Genomic DNA, 26,660 nt, shown 5'->3' with positions numbered 1-26,660 from the left:
GCATTTCACTGACCGCAATTTATGGCAATATTGAAATTAATTGATTTGAGCTGATTTATTAGGAATAAATGAAATAATTAATTAATTATTTTTAACAATACAGTACAAAGTATTATTATAAACTTTATTTAATAGTTTATTGACGTTAATTATTTACGTGATTATTTATTCAAACATTACTTAACTTTAAATTATATCAAAGCGCAAATTGTGTAGCGTCTGATAGGATGGTTTAAATATAGTCTTGTAAAGAATTTCATTTTTGATCTCTTGACATTTTTGAATTTGACTAAGAATATAGAAATAAATCACTTAAATTAACAAATTTAAAAACGTGCAAACTCTGAAAAGAATGAGCCTGCAAACTTAGCAGCTTAAAGAACTTCTTTTTTTAATTCTAAACAAATTAAAAAGTCATTTATGATTTAAATCTCGTGCTAAATATATTTTCTTAGTTAGACAAAATAATAAACAGCGATATCACAAGAATAACAACATTTTTCAACATATTATCTTTCATCACCGCATGTTAATAAAAATTAATAAATCAGAATAAGATAATAACTACGCAGAAAATTTCTCACTTCTACTACAGCATCAGAGGTCGAAGCAGTCTAAAAAATTGAGAAATTCTCAGCTACTTGTAAGTGTATAAATTGTCTTAAATTCTTATCAAGACAACAATAGGAGTAGGTTTCTGGTGGGACATCACAGACCGTTCGAAGTATAAAAGCTACATAAAACCGATAACCCATAATTAATTTCAGAATGATTGTGTTTATTGTCACTTTAATTTTAACGGCGGTGTTTATACTCTCTTACGTAGGAAAGAAACTTTTGATCCATGAAATTTTTAATTATCTTAAATTACTTGAAATTCCTGGCCCCTCATCGTCCAGTGTACTTATAGGGAACGTAAGTGAGTTGTACGTTTCTCCAGGTAACAACAAAATTCTTTTTAGTCTTCTTGTAATAACTCTATTTGTAGAGGAAATATTTAAAAAGGCGAGACTATGGGCCAAGAAATTCTATCCAATTTACCACATAAGAGCAGTCTACTACGTTGCTGTGTGTATTTTAGACCCTGTTGACTTCGAGGTAGAAACATTTTAAATGTAACAAAACGTGCATGAGTTTTTTCAGTTGATCTTATCAAATTCTAAGCACATAAATAAGAGTGAAGTGTACCTGCTTCTCCAAGAATGGTTAGGAACTGGTCTTCTCACCAGTAATGGTAGGAAGATTATCGTGTGTTTAAAGAAAGTTAAAGCATTTTTAAAGGTTCAAAGTGGCACCAAAGACGGAAAATCTTGACCCCAGCATTTCATTTTAGCATTCTCCAGAAATTCTTGGACACTTTCTATGACGAAACTGAGAACTTCGTACAAATCATCAAAAACTCAGATGAAACCATCGTCACAGTTGACGCTCACATTGCTCAGTTTACTCTAAAGACTATAACAGGTAGGTCGTCTGAAATTATCCACCAAATAGATATAATTAGAAATTTTTAAGAGACCGCGATGGGGACTAAACTCAGCTTCACCACCAAAAAAGAACAGAATTATAAACAAGCTATTATCGAGTTAGGAAGAATTTTAATATATCGACTTCTCCATTCGTGGTTTATCGTTGGTTTTTTGAACATTTTCAGTCCCAAATACTTCAAAGAAAAGCGACTTGTCAAAACCTTACATAGATTCACACAAGAAGTTATCGCAGAACGTGAGAAAAGTTTTCAAGGAATTGATTCCAGTCTGGACAATCATGACGTCTATAGAAGTAAAAAGCGCTTGGCGATGTTAGATTTACTATTGACGGCCAAAAACGTGGAAAAAACGATCGATTTTAATGGAGTCTGCGAAGAAGTAAACACTTTTATGTTCGAGGGACACGACACAACGTCTTCTGCTTTGGGTTTTGCGTTGATGCTCTTAGCGTGTAACAAAAACGTTCAAGTAAGAATCGTAATTACGTGAGTTATTATAAAAATTGTTCTTAGGATTTAATTGTGACCGAAATGTCGGTTATACTAAAAAACATAAAAAAGAAACCATCGTATGAAGATCTCCAAGAGATGAAGTATCTAAACAGGACTATTAAAGAAGTGTTAAGGTTGTACCCCAGTGTTCATTTTATCTCCAGGAAACTCGGAGAGGAGTTGACAACAAATTCTGGATACACGTTACCAAAAAACACGATCACACATTTGCACATCTATGATCTCCATCATAATCCTGATATCTATCCTGATCCTGAGAAATTTGATCCTGATAGATTCCTGCCAGAGAACTGTAATACGAGACATCCTTTTGCGTATATACCGTTTAGTGCAGGTCCTAGAAACTGTATAGGACAAAAATTCGCCATGTTGGAACTTAAAATGGCAATTTGTGGAATTTTAGCTAATTTTGTATTAGAACCGGTTGACACCCCATCGACAATTGTTCTGGTTGTGGATTTGGTGCTGCGAACGAAAAATGGTATCAAAGTTAAATTCGTGTCTAGGTGTTAATTGTTTGATGCTATTGTTCAAATATCCGTGAAGAAATAAATTTAAATAATCTTGTTATCATTGTTTTGGTGTTTAAGCATCCTTTTTATTTTTATTTTTGTATTCTTTTTTTTTATATTTGCTAAAAATATTTAGATTCTGTTAATACGTTATTATTTAGGCTTAATACACCAAAAATTTGAAAATCATACAAACAATCCGAAAATACAAAAAATTACAAAATTGATAACATTTTTGTAAATAAAGTTTGCATGCACAAAATTTTTTCCCCTGGCGTGTCCATCACACGTGTGCTGGAATTGATAATTAGTTAAATTACATCCAAACACATAAAATCTTGCAATCTTATTAGTTACACTTTCTTAGATAAATAAAGAATCATTTGCCAATCATATAACACTCATGCAATTAGTTTATTAGGAGTATTAAATTTTTTTGAATAAATTTTTGTCACTATTTCTCTCCCCTGGCATACTTTCAAGCGTTATAAAAATTGAAATATTTTATGTGCAGCTTTCGTCTAATGTAGAAATACACTTAAAATTAGAAGTAAACAATAGATACGCGGAATGTTTTACATTTTCCAGCAGTTAGAGCATTGTGAGTGTCACCGCGACACATTTAAACCTACCAAAATTTCTACCTCTGGCAGAAGGGATTTTCGTAATGGTGGAAGATTATTTATGATTTCACTTTAAGGGGATATCTAACAAACTGTAACGGTAAATTCTGCTTCAAAATTCTGCGTAATAAAGGAAAAATTATATGAAACATTTTAAACATCCAAACGTTAAATGTAGCATCTCCCTTCAACCCTCATTATTTGTAGACGGCACTCTTTTAGTGGGTTACCCATGGTCAGTCTGCTTACTACGGTAATAAAACCATAAATAAAAACTACTTCTTAAAACCCCAGCCCAAGTGGTTCAGATTATTATTACCATCATCTTGTGGTCGGGACAATAGCTAATAGTTTTGACTGCACTGATGGCCAAATTATTATTGCCCATGGCCAGTAAATCTTAAATACTTTGATAGTTGAGTCCGATACTTTACAAATTACACCCATGAAACGTAATAATTACAATATATTATTATTATTATTTAATGTTTATCTTCATAAATAAATTAAATTTTTCCCGAAAAGGTGGGATTTGTGTAATTGCAAAAATTGAAGAATTAATAGATGCACTGAGATCTTCGAATTTTGTCCAAGATTTTTGTAAACTTAACAAAAAATAGTGAACATAATTATAAATAATTAAATTATAAATAATAATTATATTCTGTTGTTTTAGTAATTGATCTATCTTTTAAAAGCTTTAAATTACGAGAAAATTCTCAGTCTTTTCACCACCCCAAAGTCATAATTTTGACAACAAGACGTTATACTACTGTCTGGTTGTTCTCAAAATACGTATGTGTGAATTTTGAAAAGTCTACCATGTGGAATGCAAAAAATTATTTCGCTTTTAGCCAAGTTTTCGTCTTTAATTAATCAAAAAGTCATTAAATATTCACTTTACAAAAATTGTATATAGCATTTAACATAGTGCACGGTGAACAGATTCATATGCAAAAAACAGAAAGCAATTTACTCAAGTAATTTTCGAGTAATCGTGTTTGGAAAAATACATTGAATTTACCTTATATTGAAATTTGTTCGAGATCTCCTTAAAAAATAAAGATAAAGACAAATATTTATCACCTAAACTATTCTAAAACAATTTAAAATAATAATTCATCAGATATAAAGTTCAAAATTTTGAAATGATTATCCTCAAAGCTACGTTCAGTTTGAATGAAAGAGAAAAATCTTGTTTCAGGCAAATTTAAGATTTTGTGTGTTTATGGAAAAGCTTCAGTTGTAAACTATCCCTTCGACTACAAAATTGATTTATGGTACGCTTACCCGCACTTCTACCTACCAGACAGCCCTCTCTGGTACAGAGAAAAGAGATGTTACTGCTAAACAAGGATAAGATGTTTCGAATATGAAAATTTCGAAACACGATTTCTCAAAAACTATTAACTTTAAAAAAAATCTGTTTGGTCGACGTTATGTAAAATTAGTCTACGCATGTGGAATGCTAAAAATTAATTTGCTTTCATCTAAGTTTTTGTATTTAATTAATCAAAAAGTCATTAAATATTCACTTTACAAAAATTGTATATAGCATTCAACATAGTGCACGTTAAACAGATTTATATGCAAAAAACAGAAAGCAATTTACTCAAATAGTTTTCGAGTAATCGTGTTTGGAAAAATACATTGAATTTGCCCTATACTGAAATTTGTTTGATATCCCCTTAAATAATAAAACTTTTAATGAGTGACATATTAACGTCAACGTATTTTTTTTTGCAGATTTGGAGAAGTTTTAAGATTTGAAAGTTTGTATCATTTTCCTGTTCGTCACTTTTTTAATTTTCAATTGATTTCATTCGTTTTTGGGAGGTTTGGTAGATGTCATAACGTTCGGATTAAAAAGGTTTTAACATATTACAAGTTCACATTTAAACCACCATTTAATAATCCTGAAAAACGAAAAATACCTTCTACTTTTTTTTCTCTTTTATTTTTATTTATTTTATTTATAGTCTTAATTTATATCTAGTAAATTAACATTGATAAAAACAATTCTGTAGTTCTAATTAAATTTTTATTTGGCCATTTAAATATTCTTAGCTTTCGTTATTGTTAAACGAACTCAATGGCATTTCTAAAAAAACATCCCCAATTTAATGAAACCATTTATAGACAATTGATTTGAATAAATAAGGTTTTTAATCATTAAAGATTTCAGGGCACGAAAATCAATGAAACGAGGGCTCGTGCCGAAAACTAATTCAGCAATTTGAGCGACCTCTAGTAACTGGTAGAGAAAAGAATAATGTGCTGATTCTTATAGAATTCATTTCGGAAATGTGAGAATAATACTATAAAAGAAATCTTTAATAAAGTTGATAGTACCGCCAAAATTTAAACAGGTGAGGACACTAATATACAAAAACGCAAAATTCTTTTTATTTCTTCAAAAAACTGTTTTGACTGATATTTTCTATTGCACACATACAAGAAACACACACCACATAAGTTAAAATACAATAAAACTAGAAATGTACAAATATGAAGATGATTGTTCCTCCAAGATAGTCAATAATCAACGTACCTACATTTTGTACTATTATAACAATTAAAATACGTGGATGATGTAAACTTTGTTGTTAACTATCTTGTCGAAGGAACGGAATACTAAAATCACAAGACTTTCCTGTACACCTAAATAAATCACAGAACAGCACTAATAAATTACATAAATAACTCCAACATGAATGAAAATGCATTAAATAAGTAGATGACTTTTCGTTTCAGTGCATTCTTGAGAATCTCCACACATAAAACGGATTCTGTGAATGTTCAACGTGTCCAATGTTGGCAGGAGGCAACCTCTTCGTTATTAGTTTAACTTTCTAAAATCACCACAAATCGATGTAAAATCTCCATATGAAACTACTAAGCAATAAAAATCCTACTTGAATGTGAGGTGCTGTTTTAAATGACAACATGCGTGAAAAGTGGGAAAAGCATAATGGCAATTTTCACCATGATGTCTACCAGTGCGAATGACAGATTATCCATGAAAATGTTATAGCACCTTTGCCCTGCGCTTTCTGCATTTACAGTTGCGTTTCCTATGAAATTTTCGCTCATGAGTTGATGCGAGATCTATTGCCAAAAAAGCATTGTTAGTTTCAGGATCTTCAGGGCTACCTACGGGCATTCGCGGTTTGGGCGGCGCCGGGACTGGCTCTTTTGTACGGAGAGGTGCTTCACTCGCGTTTTTGGGGGCGGCTTTCAAGAGATGTGCCACTGAACTGAAAAGGAAGACCTTAGAAATGTGAGAAGTTGAGACGAGGACTTACTTGTTAGCTTCTTGGCAATAATACTGAACTAGATAGCGACGGGAGCATTGAGATCGACAACACTCGTCCACGATCTGTCTTCGAAATCGGTGGCGAGCTGAAACCAAAGAAGCGTTCTTGGAATGGATGGCGAATAAATCGTGTTTGCAAGAGTGGCGTTTGAAGTGGGAGCAAAAAAGTTTGGAGAACTTGAGAAGCCATTCATTTAGAGCTATTTAAAATGTCAATAATGACTCCATTTTTAATAAATTTTTATTAAATCAGGCACAATACAAAAGAATTATTTTTGCGAATAGTAAGTGTAACTTTCATCCGAACAAAGCACACGTTATCTAGTTATTCACGTCGCTGCGGTAATTTAAAGTGAATTTTGATGTGCAGTCAGTGATATACCAAGAAACTAATGGAATTATTCTGGTCAACGAGCAATCGGTATACGTTAATTAACAAAGTCTGTTACAAAATTTTAGAGAAAACAAATAAAAAAGTACAATTTTTATTAAAATATTGATAATTTTAATGCTAAAAACATGAAATTTAAAGACACACTTATTATCTATGTAAAATAGGAACAGTTTAGAACAAGAAAAAGAAATTTTTGGACCGAAAGCTTCCAACAGATCGTTTAATTTCTTAAGTATCTGCCATAACTTATCAGATTAATGCTCTTCATTGCAAATCTGCCAAAATAAATTTAAATTAATTTAGCATAAAAAAAAAATTGAATTCAATTGACCAGTGTTGATTAAATTGGTAGAAAATCGCCTTTAAAAAGTAGAACAGTGTCATATAAAAATTAACTGGATCTTGTTAACGTTTTGTAATAAATAAAAATCGCGTCCCAAATAAGATCACTATAAAATTGGCTCTATTAAACATAATTAAAAATGTTGTTTACTAAATTTCGAAGTGTAAACAAGACTGCAAGTGGAAAGCATGCCCTACTCGCAATGGAAAAATCTGTTTATTTTAAGTAGACAATTAATAAGGATGCCACGTCTTAAAAACAGCTGCAACTGTACTTACCAAAGGTCGGATTGTTGTAAATGGAACATAATTCCGACAACGTCCTAACTAACTTTTTCCCACAAAAAAATTCCTTTGAATCGATGTTAGCATATGTGAGAGCGAACAAGGACACCAAACACAAAATTTTGATCCATGCTTTTGGCACGTTCATTTTTAAGTCACCTGAAAAGCAAATACATTCCGAACTTTATTGAAATCCATTTATACCCTTGTATTAAATTTCGTATCGGTGGTGTTATGTTACCATGGAACCGATACATTTCTTACAAAAAGTACCCTCGTTTTAAAATGAATCTGATGGGAACCAACACTTGTTTGGTGAAAAGCCTTTTTTAATCAAAAATCGTTATCAGTTTGGATCCAATTTAACAATTATTAAAAGCAACGGCCGTGATTGTTGGAAATTGAATAATGTTAGAATCCCACGAATCAGTAGGAGTGATTTAGATAAATGCGACTTGTCGTCATAAATCGTCTTGTCCAATTTGCATTCTATTTTAAGTGAGTTGTCCGACATATTTTTAACTTTTTACGGAAGCCAGTGCCCTAACGCGCATCACCTTGGAGAATTGAGTTCGGAATTTCAGCAAAAATAAACAAAGAATGACAATAAAACCGAAGTTTATTTTTCAGTCATGAATCAGAAAATAATAAATTGCTTACCAGATCTGCACACCAATGTCTAACCGATCTTTAACGAGGCATTACTCCAGTGCGAGTACCTTCTCGAATAGCGCACTAACCATCACTGACAAAAGAACCGGAGACTTGACTTCAAATTTTGCAGTACCTTCCAAATTGGGGATGAATGCTAACTCTGCTACATTAATAATCGCTCGGGTTATAAATAGGACGATTCAATTTTAGTACGGCATTTTATAAATGAATGATTAGAAACTGAAGATTAACGTGTTTATCTACGAGATTTATGAAATAGTGACTTATTTATTTAACCTCTTCAACGCCCGAGTTTAACTTTTTGCATCAACCATACCTGATTCATTTTGAAATTGTGCCAGCAAGAGGAAGAAGTTTTTGACTTTATTGGAAAATTAAGTTGGTGACTACTTAAGTCATTATCGTGACTAGCTCAGGAAGTTGTAAACCCCAAATTATTGGTCGTAAAAAAATTAACACTGATAGAGTCATGCTGGAAAATCCCCTCAGCTTCTTCATCACAATTCGATTATCTGCAGATTTGGGTGTACGTAAAACAATTCGTAGACGCTGTTAAATAATATTTTTATTTTTTCGCAGCTATTTTGACACAGTTTTGCTATTGAATTCGATAAGCGCCAATGAATTACAACACGATCACCAGACGTTTGTCAAGATGATAACTCATTTCTTCCGGGCAGTTGGCGCATTTTTTTATCTCTTACGCTAAAACCAGAAAAAATACCATTTTGATGTAATCTTGATTGGGTCAAAATAGGTCAGGGGCATAACTCAAAACCAAATATGTACGACAAAGTGCAATTTTGAACTCCACAGCCAAGACGATTTCTATTATTGCAAGAAGGCCAGACGTCTCGACCTGAAAAGGCAGATATTTGATAAAGGAGACTTTAAAAATACATTCATATGATCTGCACGTATCGTTCTAAAATTACGTAAGGCGATCGAATGTGGATTAATCACAGTCTAATGGAAAATTGAGAATGAAATTGAATGGACACTGGAAAAGTTTACTGACTCGGAAGACGGGATTTTCGTATAGTAAACTTAGAATTCGCGAGCTTTGCTAATCGTCACAACAATCTTCTTCTATTCAAAAGTTGAAAGAACTTTGACTTTTTGTCATCTTTACAATGACCTGTGTCTAGATATTTGATATTTTAGGACCACAATCATGACATGACCATTTTTGATGAGTTTTGACAAGACTCCCACACAACTGAAAAAAATACTGATAACGTAAATCGATTTTTGTAAACAGATAGAAAACGCTCTTTAAATAACCTTCTAAAAAATTACAATGTCATAGACCAAATAATTTTGAATAGGATAAAAATTTTGCTTTGAAATTCCTCCAAATTTTACAGAAAATTTAACCGCGATTTATTAGAAAAACTTTTATGTCTAATTGCAGCGTGTAATTTGAGGATTTGAATTAATCTGAAATGTCATGAAGTGATTTTAATTTTACCAACACAAAATGCAGTTTGTTCAATTAAATTTTAGTAATTTTCTATCAATCAAAGTTCAAAAATATAAATAAATTTATTAAAACAAATTGCCTTGTCCCGGAAAAGAGTTCAATATTAGAGAAATAGAGTTTAATTACCGAAGTTCATTAAACATTGATAAAAATTAATTAATTTTCGTGTAACGGTGCAAATCACACTTTGTCCATGGAGTTATATAAAAATTTAGATGAGATTGCATGCTTCCCTGGAATATTTTTAATCACATAAAAAAATTAAACACAAAAATAAAAAAATACAGTAAGGCGTCAAGTCATACATAATTAAACTGATACACTTGCAGTTGCGTTTGCGTTAAATGAACGAGCGTCAATCTACAAATCTGAAATCTTTCTAAGATTATTGTAATTATATCACAGAGAATTTAATAAAAACAGCAAAACGGATTTATCGCAGTGTGGAAATACTAATTACCTATTGCTGCAACCACTGTTTCTTCAAAACAGTGATAAATTATTGTTAATGTAATAAAATGAAGAAATTAAAAATGTGGATTTAATCTTCAAAATTGGGATTATTTACTACCAGGCGTGGTACACAATATCAACTCACTCGGCCGTGTACTATTAAAACAACAATCTGACAAAAAAAGAAATGATAACAGTATTTATTGTAATTCAGTTGGAGCCAATAATGATAAATATTATTTCTAACGTTTATCTCTTCATTGTTTATGTAAAAACGAAAACTTCATTTGAAAAATACCAAGAATTATCATTCTTCGCATTTCTAAAAATGCATCAGTCCACCACGCGTCAAAGAATGACCGGTCAAACCTACCTTAATGTGAGTCCACATTGATAAATAATGATAATTACAACAACCAATTAATCATTTTGTTATTAAACTCTGGTCTTGTGGGCCGATACTAAAAATAGAAGCGATTTCCAAATCGGTGGAATAACTTTAAAGGTAAATATGTTCCCCAGATTCAGATAAGCTGATATTTACAGAAGCATCAAAATCAGACTTTAAATAATTGAATAACTGTGGGTGGTACAATCACGACAAATCCTACTAAAAACTACAGTTGCGGGTTGTTTCCATCAAAGTTAAAACCACTTTAGCTTGATTATTATAAATTGAGACTTTAGAGGAACTCTCTTTGATGCGGTATTGCAGTATCGGCATAGACAACGTTCAAAGAGTTAACGAGATTGTCAAATTACCACAACACAAAATTTCGTTAGTTCTCGCATAACAAACTCGCGCAATTAATCAAATAACTTCGAAAATTCCGTGAGAAGACATCTAAGAAAGTGTGACTGATCAATGGGTACAAGTTATTGTAATGGAAATTCCGTTTTTCATTGTAAAAGTTTGCACCAAGGCACGAAAAAATTTGAATTTGAATTGTTTTAAAAATAAGTTTTCAGTTCACGCAACGTCCACGGATCTAGAGTCAGAATTCCGTTAAGATTACAACTGTATAAACATGGAATTACAGTGATTTATATCCCTGGTAATTATATAACTAATCACTTTTTAATAATTAAGTCATTAATAAAGTAATACTCTTTGTACTACAATTATCAAAATCAATTAGCGATATCCGGTTGTTGGCGTCTGACTATCATTTTTGACTCATCAAAACAGAGAAGGATCGTGTTGAAATGTTCGCACATGGTTGGTACTTTGTACGAGACTCTTGCTTCTAACGACTTTCAAACAATAGTTATATAAAGAAGAACTTTAAGTGGTGATAAAGTCAGAGACGGTAAAACTCGCAATTATTCTAAAATTTTCCGTTTAGCCGACAAAGTAATTAAATTTGTATCGTTAATGAACGAATTTGCATGGAAAGAGTAAATATCTATCGGATAAAGCTTAATAGTTTTAGACGTAGATTATTATTCTCGATCGATGGGAGGTCATAGAAACAAAGGGTTGAAAATTATGTCTGGCCAACACTTTGTCCGATCGCGAGATCCTGGAAAGCGAAATGATTTATTGTCCTCTATCAAGTGTTTAAACCTATAACCTATTGTATCTGTGGTTTTTTGAACCGGCGAAAATATTTTTTTATTTTTATCTCCCAAAGATAAACAACTATACTGTGCCCCAACTAAATAATTAAGATAAATTTACTGAACTCAGGACGTACTGAAGTGTTAATAACATTTTTACTTTTACCTTATCATGGAATGAAAACTAGAAATCTATTTTTAGAACAAAATTAAGTATTTATAGTTTATACAAAAATAGACGAATGCTCTTAGTTTTGAGATTATTAAAATCGTTGCGTGTAATTTCGACTACTTGTTATCACAGTTGTATGTAAATTATAGTCACAGAGGCTGCAGACGCATAAAAACTTTGAGAAATTGATACTAGATAAATACTAAATTAGACACTTTTTTAATCAGTTTTGTTATTTACGTATTTTGTGTTCTTGTATTGATCAAGAATATGATTAGAAATTGCATCACCTTTCAATTCCAAGAATTATTATATGCTCTGTGTTTCTGCTATGTTACATTATTAGATAACGTTTTCTTACCCCAAAACGATGAAATTTCCTTATGCAACTTTAACTCGAATTGAAGTTCAGTAAATCCATATTAAGATCTTTCGTTTCCGACTAAAGAAAATTCCAATTAAAGACATTTGCATTAGCAATTTATTTGCCGCACGTAGATGAATAATTTAGTGGGAACTTTAAATTTCGTTTAATTCCCGATTAAATAATGAGATATGGATTTGCTCGTTTTATTGCAGTTTATTCGACCATGAAATGTTACAAATTAAAGCCGTTTTAAAACAAAATTGTGAATAATACAAAAGATCAATTCTGGAGTTCATGGGTTTGTTTGGAACGGAATAACAGGAAAATGTGGAATGTGTAGACAACTGAAAAAACGGCCAGTTAAAGAGTCTGAAAATTGCTTGAATTACAATTTTGTGAACAATCAATCAACGATAAACAAGTGCTGTCGAATTACAACTGTGTATAAATGAGTAACTGAATTGCTCATATGGATTTATGGATTTTCAATTGAGGTAACGAGAAGTTGCAATATGTTCCATAATTGTATTGGTTGCATTTGTATAAAACTTCTTGAACTGAAATATAGCAAGCGTATCAATCGGGGATTATTACTTAATATTGAATAAAAGAAAAACCGAATTTTCTGTGTAATTTTATTGCCTCTTAAAGACACGACATTTTATGACCTGTTAAAAATAAACAGACCTTTAAAATGTTCCAAAATAGGCTGCATTCATGTTTTTGAGAATTAAGTTAAAACCGAATTTAGATCTTTACAAAATGTTGGCGCTTACCAATGTTCGTACAAATGTTCGCGCAATTTGTCGAAAATCGAAATCGACCAAGTTTAATCATATAGCAACAAAATTTTAATGCGAATAATATTTTCAACTAGTGGTTACAGAACCGTGCACATTTACATCAGTTCTATTTAATAACACTTGTCAACAAATGTTAGACAAAGATATTTATAACCTAAGTTTTTTTGAGCACCTTGCGTTCACTTTTGTTATTTTCAGATTTGCTTGTTATTTTCAGTTGTGCTAAACAACTTGCAAAATCAAGGATCTAATAATAACTACGTCTACTATAAGATCCTTGTGCAAAATAATACATCACTGAAAAAGCAAATAAGCTTCCCAATAAAATGGAATTAAAGAATTATTTTGGGCCAAGATATTTGAGAAAATCTGAAAGTACATAATTAAATAAAACGAATGGTTTTAAAAAACTTGTTTATATTTTTTTATAGAGTTTCTAAATTGATTCTTTGATTTTTTGACGTAATACGTCATAATTATAAAGATTAAGGTCTCTACTTTCTAACGCAGTGTTAAACACGTTCTTATCTCTTGTCATTTAGACGTGACATAACAAAAATAGTGACTTTTAGAAAAAAAGTCATTTTTCTTAAATTCGAAAACTTTCCAAAAGTTTTATTTGAATGCACACAAAATTGTAGTTTTTTGATAAATCTCGCTTTTCTAAATGTTTTCACTGGTCCACTGTTAAAAGTTTTTCAATTTTTTTCGCCCCAGATCAAATTTTCGTAAAATCGATACCTATAACTTCAGAGATTACTGCGACCATATTGTTCGGAAAAAAGTTCATGTAAAGATGCAATAAATTAGGAGTATTTTTTAGTGAGATTTATATTCCCATTTTTTTTTGTTATAACTTCCCACTAGATTTTCGAGTCGTATTTGTGAATCTATTTAATAATTCTTAATAATTCTTTTCAAAGATGTTCACTCTCTATTTTTTTCCAGAAGCATTAAACCTACTAAAAAGTTCTTGATCATCAAAAACTTTTCTAAAGTGAACTATTGTGGGCGTTAGTATTAATTTAACTCATTTTAAAACTTAATATGTGCCTATAAATTACAATTTTGTAAGCAATGGCATTGATTTTTTAATGAAATCAACAAAAAAATCACAATTTTTTTTTCCGACGACCACTATAAAATATGCCACATTTCATACAGTTTTCTCGTAGTAAAAATTTAAAATTGCAAACAATTTCAGTGCGAAGACGAACGAAGCGCATACCCGTGTGTAATGAAAAATTTGAGATCTCTGATTGGCCGACAACTGTGTTTTTTTATATTGCACACAGGTTGACGCAGATCCGGCATTATCGGTATCTAACTTTCGGGCGCAACGGCATAATTATTTCGTCCGCGGCTAGGTGCTCTGCCGAATGACATCTTAAGTTTTAACTTGACCAGAGATAACTTGACGTTTTTGCAAGTGGAAGAGCGTAAACCATAAACTTTAATTAAAAAAAATAAATATTGACTCTGCGATTTTTGTGGTCGGCGGAAAAATATCGTGTACAACACGTGTTGAAAATTCGATTTCACACTCGTTTGCTCAATTCTGCAAAACTCGTGTGAAATCTTCCATTTTCAACACTTGTTATACAATATACTATTACAACTTCTCCATGTTTTTTTACCCATTATCTTCTAAACGATAGAAGACAATAAAAGACGAAATCTTAGTCTTATCAATACTGCATTTCGATAAAAAGTCGATTTAAATTTAAAATTTTAAAAGCTTTAGAAACTTTCGATAAGGCTGTCGACCAACTGCAAAATTTTGCCAGTTTTCAAGTCAATAAAAAACATTTTGTACAGTAAAAACTAAAAAACCATTTTTCAAGAATATATCTAAATCCGAACCTGATAGAGCAAAACGGACTTCAGATTGGAATCAGGAGGCCATTCCGCTTTAGAAAAAAATTTCCACTTCTCCAGTAAAATGTTTTCCAAAATTTAAATAAATTTAATTATGGTCTCTCTTGTTTGCGCTTCCACATAAAGGCACTTTTAACCACAGAACTGGATTCGGTTAAAAAAATTAAGAACAATAAAAAACGGAAAATGATATTCTCATTACTTATTGATTTATTTCTTCCCAACTTTTTCATTGTAAATTTTGTATTTTTTATTAGCAAAACAGCAGTTACTCTTCGTATCTGACTTTGAAATTTAACATTTGGACTTTCACCTTAAATAGACGGAAAATAATATGTATATCATAAAAACCAGCTAAATTTGCATAATTGGGTTTATCATCACAATTTTCTATTCAAAAGCAACATTTATAGAGTGTTCAGCAGAATTTTATCATAAAAACTAAGATCATGCTGTTTACACTTATGAAAACGTGTGTCGAACAAAAAAAAGTTTATAAATTCAATATTTTTGGATTTTCTTCTCTAAAAACATTCGAGTTCCATCTCTCAAATTTTTGCTTTACATCAAAAAGCTTTACTACGATGATATGTTTACAACCCTGTACCTACTTTATATTTCCATCAGAAACAAGATATGCTCGTTGTTTACTATGTTATAAATGATAGGAGAATAATAGAGGCCATAAGACGTGTTTTCAATAAAAAATTTCTATTCAGTGAAAAAGTGTTTTCACAATTTTACGTCAAATCCTGTTTGTTCGTTACAACCACTTCGGTTTTTACTTTGAACTTGAAAATATAAACCGCTTTTCTGGCAGTTGCTATTACCGACACAAATGTATCTCCACAGTATAAAAGATTGTATTATGCAAAAGGATAGGAAATATTTAAAACATTAGCAAATGGGAAAGCATGTCGAATCCTATATTACAGTACATTTACAGTGTTTACAGCACACCTGCGAAGGTAAACAATGCCAACATCAAATTTGCATTTACCTTTGGTAATTCGATTACTATCTATTTTCACACGTACTTACTAAAATATTTTCATACTTCTAGATCTTCGTTCATAATTGAGAATTGAGTCCAGCAACAATGGAAAAAGCTCGAGTTAGAATTTATTGCTTGGAAAGTAAACAAGATAAAACTGTCCCATGTCTGTCAAATAATTATTTCAATAAGGAAAATAAGTGTAAAAGCGCTTATAAATTTCGTTATAAATAGCGAGGAAACGCAAGCGCGTGCTTTTATTCGCTTTCAATTCCACTAACCCACATTCCGTGTCAAACAGTTTGGCATCGCTATTTGATAAAGGAAGTCGTGCAGACAGAGCTTTAGCCATCGTGACAAAATTTCGCAAACGAAACTGATTTTATGACGATGTGATAGATGCGCTATTATTATTTTACAAACAAGTAAAACTTCACAAACAGGTGCGTGTTTTCCCGCTTTTGGTGTTTCATTATTGTGATCTTGACACGTGTGATTGATGTTGCTTTATTATGATTTCCCACCTTATTTATTGTTATTCTCCCAATACCTACACGTGAAAGGTGTAAACACTTTTGAATTTCTTTACCGTAACGCAATAAAATTTTATTTTTATTTACTTGTTATTGAGGTTTTATGACTTTGACCCCACTTTGTAAACAATTGAGTTTTAACGCGATCCTGAAACGTGACCTTTTTAAGCAAAACGCAAAAAAAAATTAAAGTTTAGTTCGAATTCAGTTCGGAAAAGTGCGAGCAATGACAACTGCGGAGTAAACATATTTTAATTAAATACACTTTCTGGTGTAATTGTTAGTTGAGTACAATAGGAAAGAAATCATAACCAGACCACTGCACGCGATGTAGTTTATTCAAAATATTTCAACAATAGTTATTTGTTTCACTAGGCTAGAAAATGGTCATTTGGAAATGCAAGGAAAGTATTGAAATCCGAGCCCTCCGGGCTCGGATTTCAATTTCCAAGTATTTCCAAAACATTTTCTAGCCGTGTCAAACACGAAATTTTGTGCGCCGACAATTATTAATAGTTATTTATTTTGACTTTGGTTTGAATTTGAAACGTCATTTTCTCATTTAGGGGAATTCATCAGCTGGGAAATAGGTTGGTAGCACTCCATTCAAATCAAACGATTGCAGATTAATTTAAATTCAAATGTGTCAGCAAATTTTTGTGGTATCTTTACTTAATTAATTTACCTTTATTATTTTCGAAGGTCATTGGCCTCCATATCGGCACACAAATTGACACAATTGACATTTATGCAGCGCTGCCGACTTGCAAAATAAAACCAGTTATTCGAAATGTCACGTTTGACTGCCTAGACATTAAAAAGGTGATTTTCTTGCCGCAAATGAGTATCACAAATCTCATGAAAAATGACGGAGGCGCACAAAAGTTCTTGAATTTACATGCATATCTCGAATTGAAACGTTTATGATTTTCGTCGCTATTTTGGGCACATAAAAATCGTTGCACATAATTCAAATTGATTTATAGCACCGATATATCGAAAATGTGTTTTGTCAAAAATGGAAAACTCTAAATAAGCATGGAATTTCAACCAATACGCAGTTTTCTTCAAATTGCATTTTTGCTTTATAATTTTGTAATAGATTTTGCGAACTAAAACGTGGGATTTTAGATAAAGTCTTATTTAGTGAGATTTCCTCTGCATCTCGCTAAAAGAAAGATCTTTGATTTAATCAACGACGTCAATGTTCTTTAATCTTTTTCTTCTCAGCCCGAAGTAATATAAACGTCATTTGATCAAAACAAGTGGAGGCGATTTGCTGTTAATAATATCCATGTATAACTAAAAGTAAAAGAATGAAGTCATCTAATATAGGAAGCAACAATCGTGAAAATGAAGCAAACAATGTCCCGGAATTAGGTTTCATCATAATAAAAAATGAAAAACGTTTCATTTACATCACTGTCATTCTCGCAAACGTAGAACTCGGAGAAGAAAAATTCCACTAATTTTTTATTTATTCAAGTATCATTCCGAAACGAGACAAATTCACCTATTAAACATTCTTATTGGAATTCTCAGAGTGCATTGACTGACAACCATTTCATCATTTTAATATCAAATAAATGTTTAGGGAAATAAATATAAACTCAAAAGCAGAAACAACTCAGTTCGAGCGAATACATTTGCGACGGTAATGAAACAGGTCACCTGTCAAACCAAATAGGGCAAAAGAGATGAAGAAGGCAGCTCAAACCTTTTCACGGATTTCGATTTTATAGAAATGAGTTTACCACAACTCAGAAATTTTGTTTATATGTACTTAATTTTTTTAAAAGGAATTATTTTTCATCTTCAGTCAGATTAATTTTTGATTCAGTGATTCCCAGTTTTGTTGTGCTCAAAATTCAGAACTAGCATTAATTTCAACCTAATTAATTGATATTACAGAAAATAGCCATTTAACGTGATTCACTGACAATTTGTACTTTTATACCTGTGATCATGTGCCAGTTTAATTTTACATGTGTACGTCATTCATGAATAATTGGCACGTTAAATGCTTCAAACAGTAAGCTTTAAATGTGGCGATACAATGAAGGTTTTTTGATGTCTTGTATTGAAAGCTTTGACAGGATTTTCCTTCACTTTGTATCATCACTCGATACGCTGAAATACGTACAGCACAATCAAAGTTGAAAAGTGTGTGTTTGACAGACACTTGAAGACGCAAATAATGTTCTTTGTCGGTTGCCGACCCGAATTTAGGAAAAGTTGATGCACTATTACTACATACACAATTACTTAATGTTTAGGTAAAGTCAGGTCGATCGATAGAGTTAATTAAAATGACGAAATTTCGGACGGAAACCTTGTGATTGTAAATTTGCTCCTTGTGAAAACCGTCCATTGTGACGAACAATTTTATTATTAATAATGTAGTTACGTAGTAACAAGTTTCACGACAATGTAAGCCGTAAAGCCGCGTCTTTAAATCATATAAAAATACATTAGCTGTGTCGTTTCACCCTAGTCTGTAAGTCAAGACCATCAAAGAGGCTATAAATTTTTCCTTCCTTAACAACGCTCAAGTTTCATGTTCTCTCGACAGCGCCAAAACAACTCACCTTCACCTGGAAAGTTGTAATTTCTCTGATAAATTACAAATGTTCTTCTAGTTCGCGTTAAAACATTTAAAACAATTAGTGACTTCTGATAATTAAATTTCCTTGCAGTAAAAGCGCGGAAGTTATAATTTGCATATTCGAGAGCCAGACAGATCCCAAACAAGTTTCTGAAGTTTCAGCTAAACACGACCCAGTTTTGAAATGTTGAAACACCTTCAATTACGAGCTCAAGATGAATATGAGCTAATCTCTTTTTCTGGTGCCACTAAAACACGCGTGTTACATCAATCCATCGATACCTATAATACATCATTTTTGACATGTACTCCTCGGTAAAATGGTGTTAATCCATCGCACATCTCTCGTACTTAATTGATACGAATCGTCGAAAAAATGCGGAAAATGGTATTAATAACTAATAAGAGATACAGAAGCTTCATGTGTAGCGTGATTTCCCTCTTGCCGTTACATTACAAACTTGAATTAATCCCTCAGAAGTGTCGTAGCTCATCCAACAAGTTTAATTGAAATTTTCCGATTCCATTTTTATTTTCGTCCTGTGTTGATGAAACACATCCTGTGCGCTTAAAACAAATCAGAAAGTTCTCTTTAAACAAACTTTCGAAAGTAAATAACACAATGATGACTAAGTTCCTGTTATTAAATTTAGAACTTTTTAGATGTCGAAAAAATGAATGCAACTTCACCAAAATCGTCGCTAGCCAAATTGGGTCTGTATCCTCGACAGAAAGCTCTCAAAGTTATGGTCCTGGGGCAGAGCGGAGTCGGCAAATCAGGTAATAAAACTTTTTGTACGTGAGAAGCACCTAAAAATGCTATTTTAAATTTTAATTCACTGCCAACTTGAATGTTTCAGCAGGTGTTAGGTGCAAAAAATTTAGTACATCTTTGAACTCAATGTCTTAACAATTACCACAATGGTTTACTTCAAATAATTATATAAATAGAAAATTAATTAATTTCTGCCCCCATTTAATCAATCGATACATGCGCAGAAACGGGGGGAAAAATCTGATTTTAGGCTATGTTGTAAACTCAAACAAATTTCAGACTTTATTACTTTGTTCATTTATTGATTATTGACGAAACTTTGTTTGAATACACAAGTACAATATGTAAACTAAACCTTTGAGATCTTTTGAGCCAAACTATCTATTTTGAGACTATTTACTTAAGAAGTTGACCGGCTAAAAATACTTCATGGCAAATACATGAGGGGATATTGACAGAAGATGACAAACTCGAAGAAAAATGTCGAAAATTTATATAATTACACTAAACTACTTTTTTTTTGTAGACGCCAAATTTAAACTGGGGCTCTATGATTTATATAAATTTGGGTATTTAGTTCTACTGACAAATATACGATAAATTTTCAAGATCGCATTTGCTAATATCAAAATTAAGAGGATTTATGTAACATTAATTTTATTCTTTGTACCAATAAAAGAATATGTATAAATCAACAAAAAATTACCGGATTATTAATTAACTAAATACATATAATTAAACCTTTTGAAGCACAAATTTCGATTTTATACCTACACATTTTTGATTTTTTTTAACTTCTGCAATTCTATCCAATAATGTCAAATTTGTCAAATTTTCACCAAATTGTAGGAGCATCAGCAATAAACTTATTTGTTTGGTATTTTTACTGCAGAGCAGATTATCAGATGTTTTATTATAACTTTTTAGTATTTATTAAGTATTATTATTTGCTATTACTAAAAAATTATCAGTTGATTGTGGAGCCATTACACGTATTTTACAGAGATTTGGAAAATAATAGATCCGGTTACCATATGGAAATTTGGACATACGTTACACAAAACATGTGCAACAAGAATTTTTTATTTCCGTCTCTACCTATTGCATTGATTCCTATCGCTGATACGCTTATGCAGTATTGTCTCTCTCGTCAGGATGGAACCAATCAAGGATCATGACGTAGATCGTTACTCGAATTTCAAATGGCAAATCCAAATTGTCATAGCTAATACCAATAAAGAATTTTGAATGCAAAGTTTTGTGAATTTAAAGGTTTTAGACGTTATTTCTCTTGTTTGTTGCTAAATTTTGTGACAAAGTTCCTTCATCACTAGTTTGATTTCGTTTTGCTGTCTTTTATTGTTGAAACTGTCATTCCTTAGTAGGCCGAAGCTCATCTACATCAAGTGGAGGCTCCCACAATATGAATGCGGTAAAACCGACCATTTATAACTCCACAATTAAACGATAATTATACAATTCTCAATGTGCATAACATAGTTTTCAATAGGTTTAAGGTCAAACACTAATGACAAAATTAGAATTACCAACGTGTGACTAACACTTTTCTAGTCTGACACCAGAAATCTCGCAAAATGGAGAAGCTAATTTAAACAGCCTAGACTAATTGTAAGAACATAGAAAACTTCACATTAGACCCAGACTTCTAAAGATGAAAATGCAGTAGGTGTCTTTTAAGATGTATTTGCAACTATTTAGATCAATTTGATTTTGTTCCTCGTCAGAGTGTAAGAAAAGAGCGCAGTCTTTTCTCGGACTGCCACGATCTTCTTTTACTCCTTTTTACTCATTATCAACCTTTTTGCCTCCGTCTAAATCTTAAACAGAATCTTATTTGCTACAATGTCACAGGTTTCATAGCGTGTTCCTCTTTCTTTTCTTACATGTCGTCAGGGCTGCCCATATTTTGTTACCCAGTTCTGAGCTTCATATTCTTTTGGTGTTTTCAACAGTCTAATTGTCCCTTTTTAATGTATTTTTCTACTGCTTCCATTTATATTTCTTCAATACTTTGAACATTTCTCCATTCATCCAATTTAGTTAGGTACACCTTGGATTTTTATTAACTAGGATATTTCTTTCACTTGAATCTTGCTCTTTTCTCTCTTTGTCAAAATCCATGTTTTTCTTCCTCTCTGTATGTTTGGTGACTTCCGTTTTAATTATAAATTATCTGCTAATCGCATAATAATACACTTTCTTTGCACTTTGTAGTCTGTGGTTGATTTTCATATCTTGCTTCTCAATTCCTCCACAGACGACGACTTAGTTCAGAAACATGCCAGTTGTAATATTCCATTGATTTATATTTCGCTAGTTAACCCTTAATTTGTACCACTTCTATTCTTCGCTTACTACAAAATCTGTTTCGACAATTCTCGCACAAATTTGTTCAAATGCGTCTTGAACCAAAAATTTCTCTTTGAACTCATTTTCTGTCGTTTGTAGTATGCGACTTCGGTGGTTTCATGGTGCTGAGAGAACTTGTTGTGTTACAGTACGTTGGATTACTCATTTTGTCAAAAACTCTCCATCCTGGCGAGAGAGATAGGTATATATTGTATCCAGTGAATGTGTGCAACAGTAAACGACGAAAGTTGTAAAGCTAGTCGCAGTATGTTTCTAAGACTTTTGACTATGTCCTCCCATCTATTAATTCCCAAATATCTGATATTTTACTTATCTCTTTGAAATTCTGCTAGAATTGCTCTTTTGTAAATTGGTAAATTCCTTGCAGGAAAAATAACGTATAGTCAACAAATTTTATGAAAATGTGTAGTGGAAAAGTGGAAAGTGAAGTTCGTTTTGATACATCAGGATCGGATTTAGAAAAAAGTTTGTTTTCAGTTCTACTGAACACAAATTATTAATTTTTTTCAGTTTTTCTTGAAAACTCGCAAAATTATGTTAATGCTCGACACCGTTTTAAATCTAATTTAATAAGCTTTCTAACGACCTATAAAACTCATCGCTAGGCTAAGTACTTCTCATAATATTTTTGAAAAACTGAACTTAGTTTTTAATGATTTTCATATGCAATTTTCCATATACATAACTCAAGAATTATTATATTGAGATGCATTATCAAAAAGACTAAAATTTTGCCTTTTTGAAACGCTATCCAATGCATTACTTTCACTTATCAATTAGAAGTTACAAGACAAAAAACGTTGAAAAGTTTTTCAAAAAATTAATACGATTTATTATTTTCTATAGATTTCATTAAAAAACAATGCGATTGTTTTCAAAATCGTCATTTCTAGGCACATATTACGTTTAAAAATAAATCAAAACAGCCCAAAATAATACATACATTTTAGAACATTTTTTGAGAGTTCTTATATAGGTGTCCCAGAACTCGCGCCCTAGAGAAAAAGGACTTATAGAGGCAACAATTCTGAATTAAAATTTCGAAACTATAATTTATTAACTCAAAAAAGAACCGAGATAAGACAAAAAAACTGTAGCCAATCCTGAAGCTGAACAGAATTTGAAAATTGGTAACTATGGACACATACTATCATCCATTGGTCAGATGAATATTAGACTCTCGTTGCCTAGGAAATTGGGATGGCCTTTTACTCCACTTCTCGAATAAGCTTTGGGGATTGGTTATTAACTTTTTATCAGTTCTTGAATACTATTAAACTTAGTCAATTTTTGTTTTGAAATTTACCATCTGTATTGCTGTCGGCACCCTCCCTTGCTCTATGGGGCGCGAGTTCTGGGACACCTGTAGATTAGAGACCAAAAAAATTAAATGGAGGAAATTTTTGAAAGGAATTGTTCAAAATTGTCAGAAACGAAATGTAACTATTTAGCACTCGGGAAGAAAGTTAGTACAAAATATGATGATAGATGATGGATGTCTTTCCACTGCTCCAGTACAAATTTTTGAAATTTGTTGACTAGTATAATTGTATAATTATTTGTTTTATCCCATTTTATTATTTATTACAGTATTATTTTTAATATTTATACAATAAGAGATGAAAAACGGTAATCTTATTTACTTTCTTGAACCTGAAGAATTAACTTCAAATGCAGTCTCAAAACTTTTTTGTAAGTCATGCATTCTTCTAGCGATGGTCGTGCGATTTATTACAAAACGATACATTGGAGAATATGATCCCACCTTAGAAAAAATCTACACTTTTCACACTGTGATCGACAACGAATCTGTGTATTTTGACATTCTGGACACAGCTGGACAACCTCATGTAAGTGAATGACAAGAAAAATTAAATGTAAACTTTAATCTGTCTTGTCCAAGACAGCAAATATGGGCAATGTAGTTTTTGGGTACTAAAACCGCCGTGTTTATTTCTAACTAAGTTTATGTTATGTTATTACTTTCCCAAACACTAACATAAAACATCAAATAAAAGTTGTAACAACATTCATTGACACGAAACAGTTTGCACCTCATGACTTGCTCAGTTTCTTAATAATTAAATTTAATTGTAAATAAAAGTCAGGCAATATAAGCAGCCAGGGAATAGTTTCCACTGTTTAAGGCAGGTAGAGCAAAGTTGAAAATAACTAGACGAAATATTAGTCACGTTGTATCAATCTTTCATGTGGCAAGGTCGCGTTCGTTATCGTTGTTTGAGCATTGTAATTAAAAACGATATTTACCGAATACACTAGTAACACGTAATCCTTTTTTAATAATCAGAATTCGCGACGAAACCGTAAAATTCTAATTTGGGCCATATATCAAAAACGTCCGAACCTGATATTACAGATAAACAACCGTTATAGATTAGGTATCAAGGGATGAGAAGACGAAATAACGAAGATTTATTATTGTGCTAAAAGGAATGAATTTCAAGTCAACCAGAGAATAAAAGCGATTGAACGTTTTGTTTCTACCAATTTACTCTTTCCAGGAAAGCGAGTGTTTGGCGTTAGAAGCCAATATCAGGTGGGCTGAAGCCTTCATTCTTATGTATTCAGTAACAGACAAGTGTTCCTTTGATGAATGTTACCGTCTAAAATTCCTAATTAACTATAATAAACGCAGACGGAGATTAGGTAGCACGAGTAAAGACGGAATCGGAGATGTTCCAGTAGTTTTAGTAGGAAATAAAATCGATCAAGTGGAAGACCGAATGGTGTCTCTCGAAGAAGGACAAAGGAGAAGCAAGGAAATTGGATGCGTGTGCTTTCACGAAATATCAGTCCGAGAAAGCATTGAACAGGTAATAAGTAAACACATTTACTTCGAAAGCTAAAATGTCTTTTTCAAGGTTTGGTCAGTTTTTCGAGATGTTTGTCGTTTCTGGAGAGTACAAAACAAGAATCCTAGTAAAATACGTCGCGCAACCAGCGAAAAAGAACCGACGTCTCCGGATACAGTGCGACTTCTGTGTTCCGCTACGGTTTCTCCAGGAAGTCTTTTACCAAGTTGTCGACCTGCTGTATTTAGCAGGAGATGGACGGAAGTCGAAGAGGAAGATGAGGAAGAGAATGAGAGTAAGGAAAGTAATGCCTCTAGTCCAAGTGAAGCGGCGCCTTTCCGTGAAAGAGCTTCGACTGATGGGCATCTTCAGCAGAGACCATGGAGGTGGCGATATCCTCCACTTAGCTCAGCCACTTCGTCCCAAAGTCAAGATCTACCCAACACAAAGTCCGAAAGGAGGATGAGTATTTCGATGAGGGGAAATAACGCGAGCTATTAAGTACATGATATTAAATCACATGTTTGGACACAAAATTTACACTACATTTGACAAATAATATGTATAAGTCTGAGGGTAATGTAATTTTACATACCACAGAGGTAATTTATATATTTATTATATTCCTATAACATTAACATCGACCATTATAACTGTGATGCAATGTTTTGTAATTAGAGTGATTTTGAAAATAATGGAAATACTGACAAATCGCCCGATCTCAACATAAATTGAAAGACTAGGTGTATTTTGTTTTCAAATTGTTTAATGTTTGACTATATAAACATATTCAAAATCAATCTATGTATACCTATGCAATTGTATACTGAAATCAATATATTGTTGTTAATCGTGTATAATCAAAATTTTATAAATATTCATTCCAATTATGTAAACTAAATGTAATAATAAAGATGTTGTTATAAATTGTTGCGTTTTTCATCTTTGCTTTTCTTATTAGTATTAGCGAGAAACAACTAATTAAAAGTTTGCTAGGAGTTCTTGTTTTCAAGAGTTTTACAAAAAATAACTATTGCCCAAAGTCTTATTAAGACTTTTTTACATTATCATCCAACTTAAAGTAAGATTTAGTTTTGGGCAAACACAAAACAAAAGTTTAGAAAAAAGACTATTTAAATCGGTTTTTAAACAAATATTTAAACATTTATTAATTTCCAAACAAACATCATTACCCTCCGTGATTATTTAATCTTACTCTTTTAGTTTTTAGTTATCTGTTTTGATAGAAATTTGAATGCTTGACGCGTGTTCAAATTTGGATATCTTGTTGCATACATTCCGGCTTACCAAACTTGTGTGAACTTAGCTCTTTGCACTTTAAATCCCCACTATAAGTCAGTTACACACAGCCGAATATAATATTTACCGACCCATTGTTTAGTTGATGGTCTAATTTTTTTAACAACGAAGTTATCTCTATAACAACTTAAACATGTCGCCGATTTTAACCCAACTCACGTAACGGTACATTAAATTGTGCATAATTAGTGAAAAGTGGCAGTCCATGAAGGTAAGTTTGCACAAAAAAAAAGTTAATTCAGAAAATCAGCTTTTTTTCTAATTGAAATAGTGTTAAAAATAGGCTCAAATGAATAAATTTTCAGTTAGTTATAATAAATTATTTTTAAAATAAATCAAATTTATAACTAAAGTAAAAAAGTTT

At 32.0% G+C, this 26,660-nt stretch overlaps 3 protein-coding genes across 7 annotated transcripts; 2 read left to right on the top strand and 1 right to left on the bottom strand.

Moving 5' to 3' along the window:
• Window positions 1-206: 206 nt before the first annotated feature.
• Window positions 207-2,570, top strand: LOC148173066 (cytochrome P450 4C1-like). 4 transcript variants are annotated; one of them, XM_088038998.1, is made up of 8 exons: window positions 207-643; window positions 694-717; window positions 768-940; window positions 989-1,098; window positions 1,144-1,234; window positions 1,282-1,464; window positions 1,516-1,958; window positions 2,003-2,570. In XM_088038998.1, exons 3-8 carry the CDS (start codon window positions 769-771, stop codon window positions 2,513-2,515), a joined length of 1,512 nt encoding a protein of 503 aa, XP_087895124.1. In that variant the 5' UTR covers window positions 207-643; window positions 694-717; window position 768; the 3' UTR covers window positions 2,516-2,570. The 4 variants fall into 4 exon arrangements, with proteins under 4 accessions (XP_087895124.1, XP_087895123.1, XP_087895121.1 ...); XM_088038997.1 differs by having other exon boundaries at window positions 207-717; XM_088038995.1 differs by having other exon boundaries at window positions 208-643; window positions 694-940.
• A 2,951-nt stretch (window positions 2,571-5,521) lies between these two features.
• On the bottom strand, window positions 5,522-8,298 carry LOC148173065 (uncharacterized). Of its 2 annotated transcripts, none has more exons than XM_088038655.1 (5): window positions 8,135-8,298; window positions 7,469-7,633; window positions 6,443-6,539; window positions 6,175-6,394; window positions 5,522-5,989 (listed from the first exon to the last, which is right to left on the bottom strand). In XM_088038655.1, the coding sequence occupies exons 2-5, from the start codon at window positions 7,620-7,622 to the stop codon at window positions 5,888-5,890; spliced, it is 573 nt and encodes a 190-aa protein (XP_087894781.1). In that variant the 5' UTR covers window positions 7,623-7,633; window positions 8,135-8,298; the 3' UTR covers window positions 5,522-5,887. The 2 variants fall into 2 exon arrangements, with proteins under 2 accessions (XP_087894781.1, XP_087894782.1); XM_088038656.1 differs by having other exon boundaries at window positions 6,295-6,394; window positions 8,135-8,291.
• A 7,849-nt stretch (window positions 8,299-16,147) lies between these two features.
• LOC148173064 (ras-related and estrogen-regulated growth inhibitor) lies at window positions 16,148-25,903 on the top strand. The gene is made up of 5 exons (XM_088039527.1): window positions 16,148-16,302; window positions 19,661-19,777; window positions 23,877-24,013; window positions 24,686-24,997; window positions 25,046-25,903. The coding sequence occupies exons 2-5, from the start codon at window positions 19,672-19,674 to the stop codon at window positions 25,475-25,477; spliced, it is 987 nt and encodes a 328-aa protein (XP_087895653.1). The 5' UTR covers window positions 16,148-16,302; window positions 19,661-19,671; the 3' UTR covers window positions 25,478-25,903.
• The last annotated feature ends 757 nt before the right edge of the window (window positions 25,904-26,660 follow it).

The sequence above is a fragment of the Gnatocerus cornutus genome, chromosome 6, assembly GCF_029298725.1.
Source record: "Gnatocerus cornutus isolate USDA-ARS CGAHR chromosome 6, icGnaCorn1.1, whole genome shotgun sequence".
In the NCBI taxonomy this organism is placed as follows: domain Eukaryota; kingdom Metazoa; phylum Arthropoda; class Insecta; order Coleoptera; family Tenebrionidae; genus Gnatocerus; species Gnatocerus cornutus.
The sequence above is the reverse complement of the archived record's forward strand: the minus strand, read 5'-3'. Positions and strand labels throughout refer to the sequence as shown.

Coding starts and splice junctions, on each gene's coding strand:
- LOC148173064 (XM_088039527.1), top strand. CDS start 19,672: ATGAATGCAACTTCACCAAAATCGTCGCTAGCCAAATTGGGTCTGTAT. Junction 19,778..23,876: donor GAGCGGAGTCGGCAAATCAG/GTAATAAAACTT, acceptor GCATTCTTCTAG/CGATGGTCGTGCGATTTATT. Junction 24,998..25,045: donor TCCGAGAAAGCATTGAACAG/GTAATAAGTAAA, acceptor GTCTTTTTCAAG/GTTTGGTCAGTTTTTCGAGA.
- LOC148173066 (XM_088038998.1), top strand. CDS start 769: ATGATTGTGTTTATTGTCACTTTAATTTTAACGGCGGTGTTTATACTC. Junction 941..988: donor TGAGTTGTACGTTTCTCCAG/GTAACAACAAAA, acceptor CTCTATTTGTAG/AGGAAATATTTAAAAAGGCG. Junction 1,465..1,515: donor TACTCTAAAGACTATAACAG/GTAGGTCGTCTG, acceptor GAAATTTTTAAG/AGACCGCGATGGGGACTAAA.
- LOC148173065 (XM_088038655.1), bottom strand. CDS start 7,622: ATGAACGTGCCAAAAGCATGGATCAAAATTTTGTGTTTGGTGTCCTTG. Junction 6,395..6,442: donor TATTGCCAAGAAGCTAACAA/GTAAGTCCTCGT, acceptor CTTCCTTTTCAG/TTCAGTGGCACATCTCTTGA. Junction 5,990..6,174: donor GCAGAAAGCGCAGGGCAAAG/GTGCTATAACAT, acceptor TGGTGATTTTAG/AAAGTTAAACTAATAACGAA.